This window comes from Pseudonaja textilis, chromosome 2 (genome assembly GCF_049901715.1).
Source record: "Pseudonaja textilis isolate UNSWEBS1 chromosome 2, rPseTex1.2, whole genome shotgun sequence".
Classification (NCBI taxonomy): Eukaryota; Metazoa; Chordata; class Lepidosauria; order Squamata; family Elapidae; genus Pseudonaja; species Pseudonaja textilis.
In genome coordinates, this window is record NC_141991.1 from 105110530 (window position 1) to 105126085 (window position 15556).

General features: G+C 37.3%; 1 protein-coding gene across 3 annotated transcripts in view; it reads left to right on the forward strand.

Annotated features, from left to right (window-relative positions):
* The window catches only part of LOC148126992 (uncharacterized), a 231928-nt gene that overhangs the window by 16996 nt on the left and 199376 nt on the right, over positions 1–15556 (forward strand). For all 3 annotated transcript variants that reach the window (XR_015741794.1, XM_087924786.1, XM_087924787.1), the window contains exon 3: positions 145–244. Coding sequence is in view for 2 of the 3 variants with exons in the window: in XM_087924787.1 (XP_087780913.1) it covers positions 174–244 (71 nt within the window). In the remaining variant the exon portion in view is untranslated. The remainder of the gene's footprint in view (positions 1–144; positions 245–15556) is intronic.

Here is a 15556-nt window from a genome sequence, read left to right on the forward strand (position 1 = left end):
ACATGCCAGTTGATCCGGACGTGGGTTCACACATCTTACCAAGTTAAACCAAAGAAGCCACTTTATGATTTAGCATGAGATGTAATATCCAGTCAATATTCCTCCTTAGAAATGGTTAAAACTAGTCTCGTTTTCCTTACACAGGAGAGCCACTAATCTCCAGGAGGTTCCTCATGGAGGATGGGCTTGAATGGCTTTTCGTGGGAAAGTCAGCATCAAAGATTCTGCAGCCCAACCTAATCAGGTAAAATGAATTATATGAACTAGGATTATAGCCCAATTTTATTGAAACTTGATGATGCCATTGATGTTCAATTCTCTGTTGCAGAAGAAAATAGATGTCATGATTTCCACCTGGACCATTTTTCTGCATTCAGATCGATTGCTGATGGTCTCAGAATTTATAGCTAATATTGGATAAATTCCAACTTCCCTTTTGTATGGATTTGTTGACTGCAATCCTAAATTATTGTCTCTTCAGCTGAAATAGTATTTACTAGAGTTTGGAAACTTTAAAACTTGTCATCACATTTTTAATTATACAATGAATCAAATTCATTCAATGATAAAAATATACCTTTATGTGCTCCAAGATAATACACACACACACACACACACACACACACACACACACACACACACACAGAGTATGTTTTTCATTTATTGTAAAACTTTGGGAGACATCCAAAATACATACATAAACAGATGTTTAAAGTAGAAGATATGATAGTTAATAAACCAAGCTGGTTGGAAGGATGAAAAATAACATGGATAATGAAAAAGGTTAGATCTGAAAATTCAGACAACTGATTTTATGGTATTTTGAAGTTTCATATTTCCAATATTTTCACAACTCATAGAAATTAAATGTTACTTTAAGGTTTGATCATAGCTGAAGTGTGCAGAACTCACATAACCCAAACCACATGTAGCTGTTTTGGTTGAGCAAATCAAGACAATGGAAATCTGTATTTCCATAAACAAACAACAAAATATGTTATATGTTATATTTCCCTGCACCCTTTTTAAAGAAAGACATGTGACTGAGGAAGTAAAAAGATTCTGGTCTTTTTGTGCAGTTTGGCCAAGATAAGAAATAAAGAGATATAGACAAGTTGGTGCATTTTCAAGATGGGAGGTCAGCTAGTGTTTCTTTGTCCCATAATGACTGACAAAAAAGTAATTTTCCCCTTGTACCTGGTGCATTGCTTGCCTTACAGTAGCTGCCTTTATTTTCCATTGACAGTTTTTTCTTTCTTTCTTTCTCCTCTCACTTTTATGTACAAGAGTACATAAAAGAAAGATCTTATAAACATCCTTAGAAAATAAGAGGCAGAGCCTGGGGTGGAGTCAAAAGAGGAATCAGCCTAGAGTTGCTATATAGTCACAAGTGGACTAAGTCCAACCCCTCTTGAATTCCATTAATCCCTTTCTAACACCAAAATAGTACTAACAGTTAGTTGACTAGATTCCAATGCATAGGCAGGAACAATAAATCAGTTTAATTGGAATTTAATGTGTACCGTTGGTATTTCAAGCCTGAGACTAGTATAATTTTGGAGGGAAGAGTATTGCTGTGTAATTGCTGTGTATGGTTCAGTCTTTAAAAATGTATTATTGGAAATGATATTTCAGTATACTATTATTTCTGTAATTAAAACAGAATAATTAATATAGAAATTATTGTGCTAATTAATATTAGTGATTAATTCACATTAATAATAATACTATTTTTATAATTAATCAGCAATATTCACAACACAAGTTTTAATTGTATTAATTTAATAATAATTAATAGAAGGCCCTTTTACCCCAAACAAATAGGTATGCCAAACAAAATCCATTTCCAACAATTATGACAAAGTTTATTAAATAAATATTAACATAGACTATTGGAAAAAATTAAAACTTTCAAGTTGTTAATATAAGACTAGAAACCCCATGTAGTTAATGTCTTTGTAAACAAAGTGACTTTTTTTCTTTAAAATATATAGTCAAAGATTTATCTTAACCACAGGAAATAAATTTCATGCTGTAAGAGGGTTAGAAGTTAATTTGGATAGGCTATCCTTTAATAAATTAAAGGATATTGATAAAGTGTCACACAAAACATCTCAAAGGTCTTCATACTAGTCCAGGCTGATTTAGGAGAAATTATTAAATTGGACTGGCACCAATTAAATACAGTGCTAATGTCATGCTTCTGATTGAGATTAAAATGAAATTTAAATCAGGATTAAATTCTGCTTAATTAATTCTACTAAATAGCAATCCCGCTTTCAGGATTGCTATTTAGTAGAATAGCTGCAGTTAAAATGTCTTTCTTCTTAAGAAACTGCTTTGGATGCAAATATTCCCAATACCATTGTAGATTACAGGTAGCCCTCGACTTACAGATCACAATAGAGCCAAAATTTCTGTTGCTAAATGAGATATTTGTTAAGTGAATTTTGCCCCCATTTTACGACCTTTCTTGCCACAGTTGTTAAGTGAGTCACTCCAATTGTTAAGTGAATAACATGGTTGTTAAGTGAATCTGGCTTCCCCATCCCCATTGTTTGTCAAAAGTTTGCAAAAGGTGATCACATGACCTGGGGACATTGCAACCATCACAATTGTGAATCAGTTGCTAAGCGTCTGAATTTTGATCATGTGAACATAGACATGATGCAATGGTTGTAAGGGTGAAAAATCATCACCTTTTTTCAGTGCCATTGGTCACTTAATGAAATGTTCTAAGTTGAGGACTACTACGCTTGGTTTTGTATGTTTATTTATATTGACTGAATTCTCATTTAGATCGAATTCTGAAAATCTGTGCATTAGGTAAATCAATCAATCGATGATAGCAGTTTAAGAATATCTGCTTTTAAACATTTTTAAAAAGTTTTTCTACTAAGACCATCCCTATTTTTTCAAAGAAATAAAAAAAAAATCAAGGGCTTTAGGCTTGAATTATCCCTGCATATTGTATCAGGGCAGTGCCATTCTTCTTGCCAATGTGAAATAAATAGCAGCCATCTCAAATTTGTATGTAAAAATTTCTTAGAAGACGACATGATAAAAACAATACCTGGCTTTTGACCTGTTTATTCTGCTCCCATTTCATAAATTTCTCTCTTTTAAAATATGCAGCTGTTGAAAAGGCACATTGAACATATGTAATAATCAAGGCATGAAATTATCAATGCACTGAGACCTGGGATGATGTTTCCTGCCCAGGAATGCTGAAGTGGTGTTATCTGGCTGTCATGCTATACCTCTGTTTAAAGAGAAAATGGCACAATGACTGATGCCCTAAATTTTAAAATATAAAACTCCACTGTTTCCCAGGCTTGTTTTTTTGAGACAGGCATATGTATATAGTTTTGATTTCCCTTTCATGGAAATAACGGGTTTGGTCACCTGGAGAGAGAGTAAACCGGCTGTTAAAAGTAGTGCACAGGGAGCCATCTTGTGGTGAATGTTAAAGCCACGTGAAAGGTATTTGTATTGATTTTGTGTGCACAGCTAACGAAGCTTTTGAAGGGCTCTTGCTGAGTTCATGTTTACTTATTTCCCTTATCACTGTTTCCCTGATGACATTTCTACAAAAAGTTCAACTATGATTTATGTGAAAACGTTTCCCCCCACCCCCAACAAGGACATGTGCATTTTTGCGCTCTCTGTTCTGTTAATGTGATAGTAGGGGAAAATTCTGGAAGGGGTTTATAATAATCCTTGGCCTGATACATAGATTTTAATAGTGATGGTAGTGTCAGAGGTAGCCCCACAGAAACATGACGACCAGTTAGTTTCATGAAAAAGTGCATGCTACCTGTGAGGACTAATATTCTATAGTATATGATTATATACTTGTGATATAACTAACTAAAATGTTCATTTTTATTACCACTTAGTTCATGTTAACAGTGATAATCTTCTTATAATTTTTTGGAATGAATAAACAATGTTTGTATGGTAGCACCATAAATATACAGTAAGTGAAAACAATCAGTAGAACAGCTTAAATTATAGCTGCTCTATCACTGGAGGTTTGAAAAAAGATGTTGGACAACCATTTATCCAGAATAGTAAAGGGTCTCCTGCTTGAGCAAGAGGTTGGACTAGATGACCTCCAAGGTCCCTTCCAAACCTATTATTCTATGTTTTATGTTCTAAACACCAGAAACTTAGTGAAACCTAAAATATAGTTCCCTTTTTTCCTTCTTCATGAAAAGTTTGCTGGAATAATAATCCCCCCCTCCCACACACACACATATTTTGTTTCTGTTTTCTAAATAAAACTTTTCCAATCAGACACTTTCAGATAATTCCCAGTTAAGAATTCTGGGGACTATAATTCTGGCTATCTCAGGGGTGCCAGGTTATTATATATTATTAGGGAATAAGGAGACTATTTCTATTCAATATATACTATAGAATAGTTACTATTCATTCATTCATTTTTGTTCTCTGCAGGGTTGTTGTTTTTCAGTAGGAAGAGAGCAGAGGAGACTTACAGTCTTGTTGGACAGACTCCTCTTACTCACCTACCTACCTTCCGACCCACTTATCAGACAATTTCCTTTTGGGGTGAGCAATGCTATGCAGGCTATAGCAAATGCACTGATGAGGTTACCTAATTTGAGTAATGAAAGGTCTGCAAAAAAAACCCTACCAAGCTCAGAGAGCACCAACCCTTCTTTCCAACCCTGAGCTACAACTATTCTCCGTTATCGGCAAAATATAGGAACTTAGTAAGAGATGATAAGCCTAACACATTAGAAGCAAGATATATGGGGGAGAAAATAAAAAGAGATATAGCTAAATATAGTTAACTCCCAAGACCAGGGGTCTTCAACCTTGACAGCTTTAAGACTTGTGGACTTCAACTCCCAAAATCCCTCCTCCAGTCATGTTAGCTCAGGAATTCTGGGAGTTTAAGTCCACAAGTCTTAAACTTGCCAAGTTTGAAGACCCTTGCCTAAGACCATTTGCTATATTTCTTCATAGCTTTTTATCCTTGCAAATCATCCTTGCTTCCCCCATACCCACAAACTGCTTCATACATTATCTTTTTTTCTTTCAGCTTCTCAGCCTCTCTCTCTCTTTTTCATCCTCTTGTTGATTCCATCCAATCACAACTTTTTTGATCTTCCTCTTCCTTTCAATCTATTCACACTTCCTTTACTGTATGTATTTGTTTTGAGCATCAATAATTCATTCTTTCAATATCTTTAAATCACAGTTCTTTCAAACTGTCACTCATTCTTGTATTCAGTATGCATTCATTTGATACCCACATATTCCTGACCCTATTTCTTTGTGTTTAAACATGCACACTCTTTGTGAAGAATCCATTTCCTCTGCATTCAACTTACTTTTCTTTCTCTTCACATCTTTCACTTCCAAATAACAAAGTGGGGTCTTATATGCAGTCATTTTGCTTTTTTCAACAAGCATTCATTTTTTCTTACAATACTCATGCTATTAGTGATAGTTATGCATACTTTCGGGTGATTATTTTATCCTTTTCATTCATAATTAAATTGACCTCTTCATTCCTTGTACCACCTCCACTTCATCAGATCAGACTATGGATCTGTTACAAAGATGATTAGGGGATTGGAGGCTAAAACATATGATGAACAGTTGCAGGAACTGGGCCTGGCTAGTCTAGTGAAGAGAAGGACCAGGGGAGACACAATAGCAGTGTTCCAATATTTGAGGGGCTGCCACAGAGAGGAAGGGGTCAAGCTATTTTCCAAAGCACCCAAAGGCCAGATGAAGAATAATGGATGGACACTAAACAAGGAGAGATTCAACCTGGAAATAAGGATAAATTTTCTGACAGTGAGAACAATCAACCAATGGAACAGCTTGCCTTCAGAAGTTGTAGGAGCTACATCACTGGAAGCTTTCAAGAAGAGATTGTACTGTCATTTGTCAGAAATGGTGTAGGGTCTCCTGCTTGGGCGGGGGCAGGAGGGGTTGGACTAGATGACCTACTAGATCCCTTTCAACATTCATCTCTTTTCTCTCAATTTCATAGACACACATATCTCTATTTTCTTTCCATCATTCATTAATTCATGATTTTTATCACTAATACCTCTTACTGTCCAGGTTACAGTCTTCCATATGGTCATGATTATCATCCAATGAGTTTATAGTTATTGGGCTGCTTATCATGATTCGAGTGAATCAAAGCTTCCTCATAATGCTTTTTCATATGGTACAAAAGATACAAGCATCATAATCTTGTTTCCCCCCTTCCTCTCCTTGCACACTGAGATTATGCTGCTGAAATTATGAGGCAAAATGAATGAATTTCAACAATGTGTTTTTTTATCCACTTTCTGGGATTAAATTATTTTAAGGCTAAGTACAGGATCAGGGCATCTCTGAAAAGCCTTCCCTGCCTCCCCTTTAATTAGTCCGCACTCGCACTCCCCACAAATAAAAAGACCATATCTCCTTTAATAACTTTATTACCAAATGACCAACACATTGCCTTATGCAGTCATTTCTTCTTGCAAAGTTCTCCTCTTGCAATGTTTCTAGACATAACTGTTTACAAAGGAGAACTTTATGCCAGCTTTCTGTAATTTTAAAATTCTGATGTTCCAAGATAATGCAAGTAGCATTAGCCTGCATGACTTTGGTTCCTTAGTTTGGTCTATCCTAAAGGCCTGGTGCTTACCAGCAATTAGAAAGGCAAAAACGGGGAGCGGAGGGTGAATACAATAATTTTTGTAATGCAATTTATCATGCGTAAAAGATTTGTTTCTAGAGGTTTCAGCTCTTCATGGGGAGACAGAAAGGTTTTCACAAGAGACAAACAAAATCAAGCTATTAGTAAACAGCACATTCTTAATATATGCAAATAAAATAATTCTCATTGCAGAAAGTCATTCTTCAGAAACAATTATTAATCTAATTATCAGAGAAAGGATCACCTGAGCTGCATGAGGAATTTAAAGACAATAATTGCCTGAGCTCTGAGGTTTCAGTGAAGGACATTTTCCCCTTTCAGTTATTCAACTATCCCCAGCCCTTCTCTTTCCCCTTTCCCCTACCTAATGACCTCACTTTAAGGACAGCACTGATCCCGGTATACAAACTGAAAAGTGTCAGAGAGACCACTGTAAAGCATCCTTCCAGCATTGGTCAAATTTCTCTGACAGATTCTTATAGAGATTTTATTGGTGAGTGGAATTGACAAGGCCCCGCAGGCTGCCTCTTCATTCACAAGGAGCCTTCTTTCCCTGGCTTGTACGCTTTATCTTGTCAGCTGAGATAAGGCCTTGATTACAGTGCTTTTCTCCCACCCCTTTGTGGTGTGTTTTCCTTTTCTCTGCCATGCTTGCCTGTCTCCAGAAAGTAGAGGTGACACGTCTCCATGTCACTTGTACCTTACCCGGGTGAACAGAGGATTAAAGGTTGAAGAAAAGGCAAGTGGAACAGCATCAGGCTATGTCAACTGCTCCCGGCCAAGCCCGAGCTTCCATTTGTCTGCATGAGGGCAGAGGACTCTGGCTACAGAGGCAGACATAATTAAAGCCCAGAGAAATAGTAGGGAGATCTCCGGCTGAGGAATGTTGCATTTGACTGCAGATGAAAACAGATGTTCCCCTCTGTGTACATTGAACAGATGCAAAACAACCTTAAAACAATAGCAAGGTTGTAAATAATCATTCCTAATTACTTCGCCAGGTAGCATCACTGGCAGCAAGCTTTCTCTTTTTAGAAACATTTCCTTTTAAAAAATTCATTGGTTTCCTCTCCTCCTCCTGGAAAATATTCTCGTGTTATAAGGGATTGAAATAAACTTCCCTACCTTTAAATGAAACACTTGGGGTTCTCTCTTCTCTCTCTCTCTTTTTCTATCTCCCCTTCTCTCTCTCTCTCTCTCTCTCTCTCACACACACACACACACACACACACACAATCTTTGCCTCTCTCTCTCTCTCTCTCTCTCTCTCTCCTTGCCAATAAAGATACAAGGCAAGATTGAGTTGTGGGGGAACACACCTTGCAATTTCAAATAAAAGGCATCCATAGATGTTGATAGGGAGACTGAGAGGAACAGAGACTTACTCTAGTCTTCCAATTATCTCAGCAGAATTTGGGCAGCCCACAGGAAAGACGAACATCTTAATAAACCTAATACAGTAATGTACTGAGGGCGCCAGCTATAAATTTCTAGTACAAAATAGTCACGTGAGGAAGTGCCCTTGAAACTCTTAGAATTCTCTCAGAGTAGAAACCATACATAAGAAATAGAGTCAGGGATTCTGATACTCCATTCAGTGGGGGATTTTTGGCATGGTTCCCCGCTCCCCCGTTCTTCCTGTCATGGACCTAACTGCACCTTAACAACAAAATGAGAAAAGTGAGTATTAAAAAAAACCTGCATACATAATTACTGTATTAGAGATCAGAAAGAAACATTAAATTATTCTTAAGGAATGAACACATCTTTTGACCTATACTGGATCTTCACATGATCCTGCTATCTTTAACATTTGTATTAAGAAAGTTGACTCATCTGTGAACAAAGGAACAGTCCCTTCATTTTTCTTCTGACCTGAATTCCTTGGTGCAAAGTTATTCTGCTTATGGTCACTCTATGCACCTAACATTTAGGATGAATGTGTGAATTAATAATGGACAAGGAACTCAGGCATGGCATTTCAGCTGCCTAGACAATATCACACATTTAACTTATCACACATTTAAGATCATTCAAAGCACACCCATTTATAATACAATATATACCTTGAATGACTGAGAAGGTAGCAGGCTTATATTATCTAGACATGATTATAATAATCCCGAAGCACTCTTATGCACTATGCTCTTATCCGTCTATATAATCAAGTGCTGGTGAAAAGTCGAAGTTAAGAGGTGGTGATTTTTCTGTGAGTGTTTAGTGCAAAACAACAGGCTGGAGGGACTCTAAAGGGGGATTCTAGCCATTTTACTGGAGTTGGTGTTGGGCACTCCCATGGTAGCTGGAAATGTGAAAGTTACAATCCTACTTCTGAAAGTCATTATATTTGGGATCAGTTGTTAGGTTGGCTTAAGTAAGGAAGCCTTTCTGACTTACAAGCCAGATTCTTCACCCCAATATTACTCCCCACTTCTTATTTGGTCATCACTTCTTTGTGAACTCTTTCTGGATTAAGAACCACTCTCTCTTTTGAGCGATGAAAACCTATATAAATGTACTGACTAAATGTATCTGTGATGGTTGCTGCAATCTGTACAGTGAAAGGCAAAAACTAAGAATATACATATTTAACAAGCCATCTTTAGTGATTTAAATTCCCATGAGATTTTGACCAAAGATGCATGAACTAATCAAACTGTGATTTCAAACTGATTATTGCAAAATTGCTATCCTTAATAGAATTCTCCTATGGGAGTCATAAAAAAAAAGGCAGCACAGTTGGCTGTCCTTCGTTCCTACCTTCAGGTGAATTGACAACACTACCCTAGTGCGGAAGTTTCCCTGGGAGTGCCTAACCTTGAGGCTGCTGCCCTAAAACCAAGAAGCTCCTGACCGAAGCAGATGTTGAGGCTGCTGGTTTGAATCAGACATGCACTTTCATATGCACACAGATGGGGGGGGGGGCACACGCCTTCCTCTTTACATCATGTTCTTTTGTCCTGCCAGCCACAAAGTCAAGCTGCCACTGATGTGCCAACCGGATGAGCTTGTTTGTGGATTGCTGGCATTTTCCATACTTAGGGAAGTGGCAGCCCTGTACACCTCTATCTGGGTTTCCTTGGTAACCACATAATTCTTCAAAAGTCCTGCAATGTCAGAAAATAAAAGGAGCTGACAGTGGAAAAGCACCTCACCTCTTTCTCCCCAGCGAAAGGCAGGGATGTTTGGAGAGTTTTATGTTTTGGATTAGGGTGAGATTTGGGGTGAGCAATGGGGCTCATTCTTATTGTCTGCCCAGATACATTGCTCAGATGTCAGTCAGATGCTTGCAGGCTCCTAGTGTATAAAATGGCTCCCAAGCATAAAATAGGCTGAATAATTCTGAGTGACCACCCAACGGCAGACAAGAAATACTGAAAACCCTTGTGTACTTCCTTAATACTTTGGTACATGCTTTTCTTAACCACCCCAAGATCCCTTACTTGGAGTGGCAAGAATTTTTATAAATTGGCAAGAATCATTACATGGGTCTTGCCCAGAAATATGGCTGTGTATATTCTTGGAAAATACGTGAAATCTGGTGCTTAACCTTGAAGTCTATCAATGAGTCCAGAGAAGAACTACCTGTTGAACTTGGACAGTCAAAACAAACTCAGATGGTTCTCCCTGAACCATCTTTTTTCATAAATCAATCACTGGGAATGGATTACCCAAATCCTACAACGGCAAAACATGCATTTCCTCCATATACTAGCATTTAAGTGAATAAGAAGTCAAATAGAAAATAAATATATTAATGTCTGGTTGTATTATGAAGTTCTTGTCTGGGCAAATGAAGAGTTTTGCTTAACATAGAAGGAGAGAAGAGAGCAAGTATTTGTAGAAATTATTCACATATTTTCAAGGGTGGGCTGCTGGGGGTTCGCAGGGGTTTGGGAGAGCCCCTAGCTAAGTTTCTGTGTAGTTCAGAGAACCACCAAATCCCACTCCTGGTTGGCTCTGCCCACCCTGCCCTTCCCTCTCAGGAGTTCCCACGAAGCCCGTTTTGGATGCAAGTAAATGCGGAAGCTTGGGGAGGGTGAAAAACATGCCTCCTGGAAGTTTGGGAAGGCCAGTTTCTGGCTTCCAGAGAGCCTCCAGAGCCCGGGGAGGCCGTTTTCACCCTCCCGGAGGCTTGAGAGCCTTCAGAGCCTTCAGAGCCCGGGGAAGGCAAAAACGCTTCCCCCTGTCGTGGTACAGGAAGCCAACTAGGCCACACCTACCCTGGCCATACCCACTCAGCAACCAGGCAGAGAACCCTTTGCTAAAAAATTTGAAGCCCACCCCTGCATATTTTCATCCTTGTGGCTCTGTGTCACAATAACACTTCAAGGACTGCTTTGAATGAGGAGAAATAAGTGTTATGAGTGGTCCTTGGGGGGTGGTCTCTGAGCTTGGTTGTATTCTTGCAGATGTTTTATTACCCAAACTGGTCAGACAGCCCCAAGGACCCCTCATTTCAACCCTGAGATACAAATATTCCCTTTTATTGATAAAAATGTTAGTCGCAAGGATTTTTAATATTAAAAATATTTTCCCCCATAATTAACAGAGAGAATTCGCATCAGCCTTCTCTAAACTAGTGACATCTGGAATGTTTAGAACTAGAGCTGCAACTGCTTCAGTCAGCCAGCTGGAGGTGGTAAAAATGGCAGACGATAACTCGATATGACATTGAGTTGACGCAGACTATGACATTTCAACCTGTAAATTACATCCAACAGTTGCAAGAATTTCAAGTTCTGCTCCAAGATATTTGTGCTTTCTTTTGAAAAACAATTTTACATTTTCCTCCTTTATTTCTTATTTTAATTAAAGCTGGGTGTTTGATCTATAATGGATAGCTTTTTTAATCTTGGAATATTGTGCTTTATTTAATTTTACATTGTGTGAAATGGTGAAAACACATGGTGGAAGGAAGAATGATTTGCAAGAATGGAAAGAAAGGATAAAGATGTCGTATCTGAGCTGCAGAAATTTGAACAACATGGAACGGAAGCCAAGAAATAGTAACAAAATTAGATTCTCTGGTGCCACCGTATCAGCAAACCTCGTAGAACCCTCTTACACAATGATTTCTAGAGTGGATTCAAACAAAGAAGTGGAATGTGTCCTTCCCCTCTTTTTAATTTATTTAAAAAAAATAGAGAGCTTTTGGGTCATTATAAGAATTTGGTCTGATCTAAATATAGCATATAAAATTATATATTGCAATGTCCTACCTGTCAATGAATACTTCAGCTTCAACCATAACAATACAAAGTGCACACAATAGATACAAACTCAAGGTAAACCACACCAAACTTGATTGCAGGAAATACGACTTCAGCAACAGAGTGGTCAATGTCTGGAATACTCTACCTGACTCTGTGGTTTCTTCCCCAAACCCCAAAAACTTTAACCTTACACTGCTATCGACCTCATGCTTTTCCTAAGAGGTCTGTAGGGGGAGTGCATAAGCGTATCAATGTGCCTACAGTCCCTGTCCTATTGTTCCTTTTTATTCTTCTTATATGTATCTTATATATATTTCTTATATGTATTTCATGTATTCATAACTATGTTTATACTTATACCTGTTATCTTACAATTGCTTGACAAAATAAATAAATAAATAGTAAATAAATAAATAAGAACATTCTAGAATATATACAGTAGTTTATACTGGAAGATGCTGCCTGTTGCATGGCAGATTTCCATTTGTTTTAAAAATACTTTTTGTCATTTTCCAATAAATGGCAACGTGAGCTAAGAAAGTTTATTTTTGGAACGCAAGTTGAATTGGAAGCTTCCAAGAAAACACATTGAGCAACTGTTTGAATCCCAGAAATCTAGATGCAAATCAAATCTTGAGGGTGATGTGTTTCCCCAGTTGATAACACCATGATAAAACTAAATAAATCTATAATTATACTTGTGTAATATGGAGCGAGAGCAGCAGTGGCAGCTTTTTAAAGCAGTTCTCTTTTTAATACTTCTTCCAAATCACTTAGAATATGAAGATTTCTTTGTTATTTGCACATGTGATTTTCTAAAACTAAAGAACACTGAATGAGATTCAAGGGGCATATTCCCAAACCATTAAAAGCAAAATAGGATAGTTGAGATAAAAACCTTTAAATGTCATCTTGAAATAAGAACCAAGAAAAGCAACCAGAGAATTGTAAAGGCCTTGCACAAGAAACAGTTTGTCAACTAGCTCTTATTCTCTCCCCTGGTGATTCCTGTTTCTAATCAAGGTTTTTTTTTAAATTAAATATTCCATTAAATCATGTTTTGATCACACAACATACTAAGCAACTAAACCACGGATACTATTTAGGTTTCCATGATATGCAAACAGTAAACCATTAAGAAGATTTTTCTAACTTGATGTTCCCAGATATGCTTGGACCTCAATTTAATAATACTGCATGGGACCTGGGGATTGGTAAGATTTGTAATTCAAGCCTTTGGCAGGGACCCAATCTTGGGTAGCAGAATATAAATGTATCTCAAAGCTTCCCAATTGATTTTCCTCCTTGGTTTCTTTTTCCTTTGCACTGACAATTTCTTGAATTATAATTCATCCTGAATCTTGTATATACATAAGTAATGAAAATAAGCATATAATGACACAAACTCTTTTTATAATGATTTTGCTGCAAACAAAAGTTGTGTTTACTAAGCATATAATTATATTTAGTTGCATTCTTAATGAGGAACTGTATGAGGCTTCTATTTACAAATGGATGGGACATAGATGGCTTAATCATGCCAACACATAAAAATTATTCATAGTGGCTGGCTTACTATCATGCATTTCATAGATCTTTGGAATTGACACTTATCTAACTAGTTTCCAACTAGATTCTACCGGTTCTCACCTATTCGCTAGAACCTGTTGTTAACTTTCTAACCAGTTCAGAGAACCGGTTGTTGGAAGAAATCTCCTTTTGTTTTTTTCCACTTTACAGGGCTAATCCTGTAAGGAAGGCAGAAAGGAAACATTCTGGTGTTGTTTCTAGCGTAATCTTTATTGCCCTGCTTACAGAAAATGCCTCTCCTTTAACCCTTATTACATTCTTGGGAGTACGCCTAGACTTCCTGTCTCCGGAGGGGTTTTTTTTCTTTGCTGGTACTTTCTTAAAGGGGAAGGGTTGTTTTAAGCTTTTTACACTGCTATTGGGAGGAAATACTCCCCTGTTGGATTTCTTCCAGCCAGGATCAGCACTTTGAAGAAATAATTGAATAATGAAGCAGAGCTGCCAGAAAGAAGCTTTTAAAGACAAGGAACCAAGATGAGTGATATTCAGCAAGGCTTCTTGGCTATCTAGAAAGATTGACATTCAAACATGAGTTTACATACCCTTTCTGAGTTTTGGTCTAAAACTGGTTTTTGGTGACATTTAATTCTGTGCTTGGTGATGTTTAATCCTGTGTTTATTGATGAGATAATTTTCCCTATTCAGCTTTGTTTGAAAGGAAAAAGATTAATCTTTGTTCCTGAAAAGAAATTGGGTTGAGAAATCTAGTTAGTTCCTGTTCAGGTTTAACAAGCAACAGCTAATTTTGTGATTTAATTATTTGCATTGCATTTGAATTTTTTCCTGCCTCATGGTTTCTTTTTCTATCTGGGGAGGGGGGTCTTCTTTCACTGCTTTAGTGGTTCCTGGCACTGTCCTTTTGGGGTGTACTTCCAAGAGGCAGGATGCAAACTTGGAACTGATTTTTTTACTGCCTTTCTGGGGGGGCATGTGATCCTTCCTTACATCTGGATGATTTCCTTAGGATATCTTGTGAGGTGAGTGAGACCAGCTGGTGTCTTTAAGTGGTACACATGGATCTAAGGATTGTTTCTCCTGGGTGTGCTCTTTCTGGAGAGCTTAAATGACCTGTCTGCTAAAAGAGTTGGCTGCTAATAGTTATCATTTCATTTTAATTATTTTAATTCCTCAAGGGGTCTGGCACCTGCCTGATTTGTAATTCCAGCTTGCAAGTATTTTTAATCTAATGATTGGTATTTAGAACAGCTTTTTGCAAACAAAGAAGTTTTTTGTATTTTTGTACAGGCAATCCTTGACTTACAGCGGTTCATTTAGTGACCATTCAAAGTTATAATGGCACTGAAAAAAGTGACTTATAGCTGTTTTTCACACTTACAACCATTGTAGCATTCCCATGGTCATGAGAGACTGGAGGAGAAGCCCCTCGATGTGAGTGATGTTGAGTAGGCAATGCCCACCAAGTCACATGACCACCTAGCCACATTCACCAAGCCACGCCCACAGAACCGGTTGTTAAAAAATTTGTATCCCACCCCTGCATATTCCCCGTTTAATTACCATGAGTTTAATGGGAAAAGAGTCAAATACAACTCATAAAACAGGAATATCAAATTCAGAGTGATAGGAAGGCCAATTATTCATGCAGAAAATCTACTTGAGTTACTTTGATACAGCAAATCTTTATTTTTCAAAATCATTTTTATCTAAATATGATAATGCATTTAATGCTATATTATTAAAATACTAAAATTCAAATTTTATTCTTTGTACTCACAGTAAGTCAACTCTTCTTGAATGTTTATAACATGGAAAACTTAAGGATTTCTATACTGCAAAATCTCAAAAGTAGTGACGCAGGCCAATAGCGGGTTTGAAACAGAAAGTAGCACTTCATATTCTATAAAGATTATTATTCATAAATGCTGGCATAGAAGTTTAATTTTGTTTTTGGTCCAAAAAAATAGTAACTGCCTTAAGAAGGTGAATAATCTTCTTAAGGCAGTTACTATTTTTTTGGACCAAAAACAAAGTTAAACTTCTATGCCAGCATTTAACCTATTCAAGGTTTCTCAGTTTTGTTTTGTCTTAAATT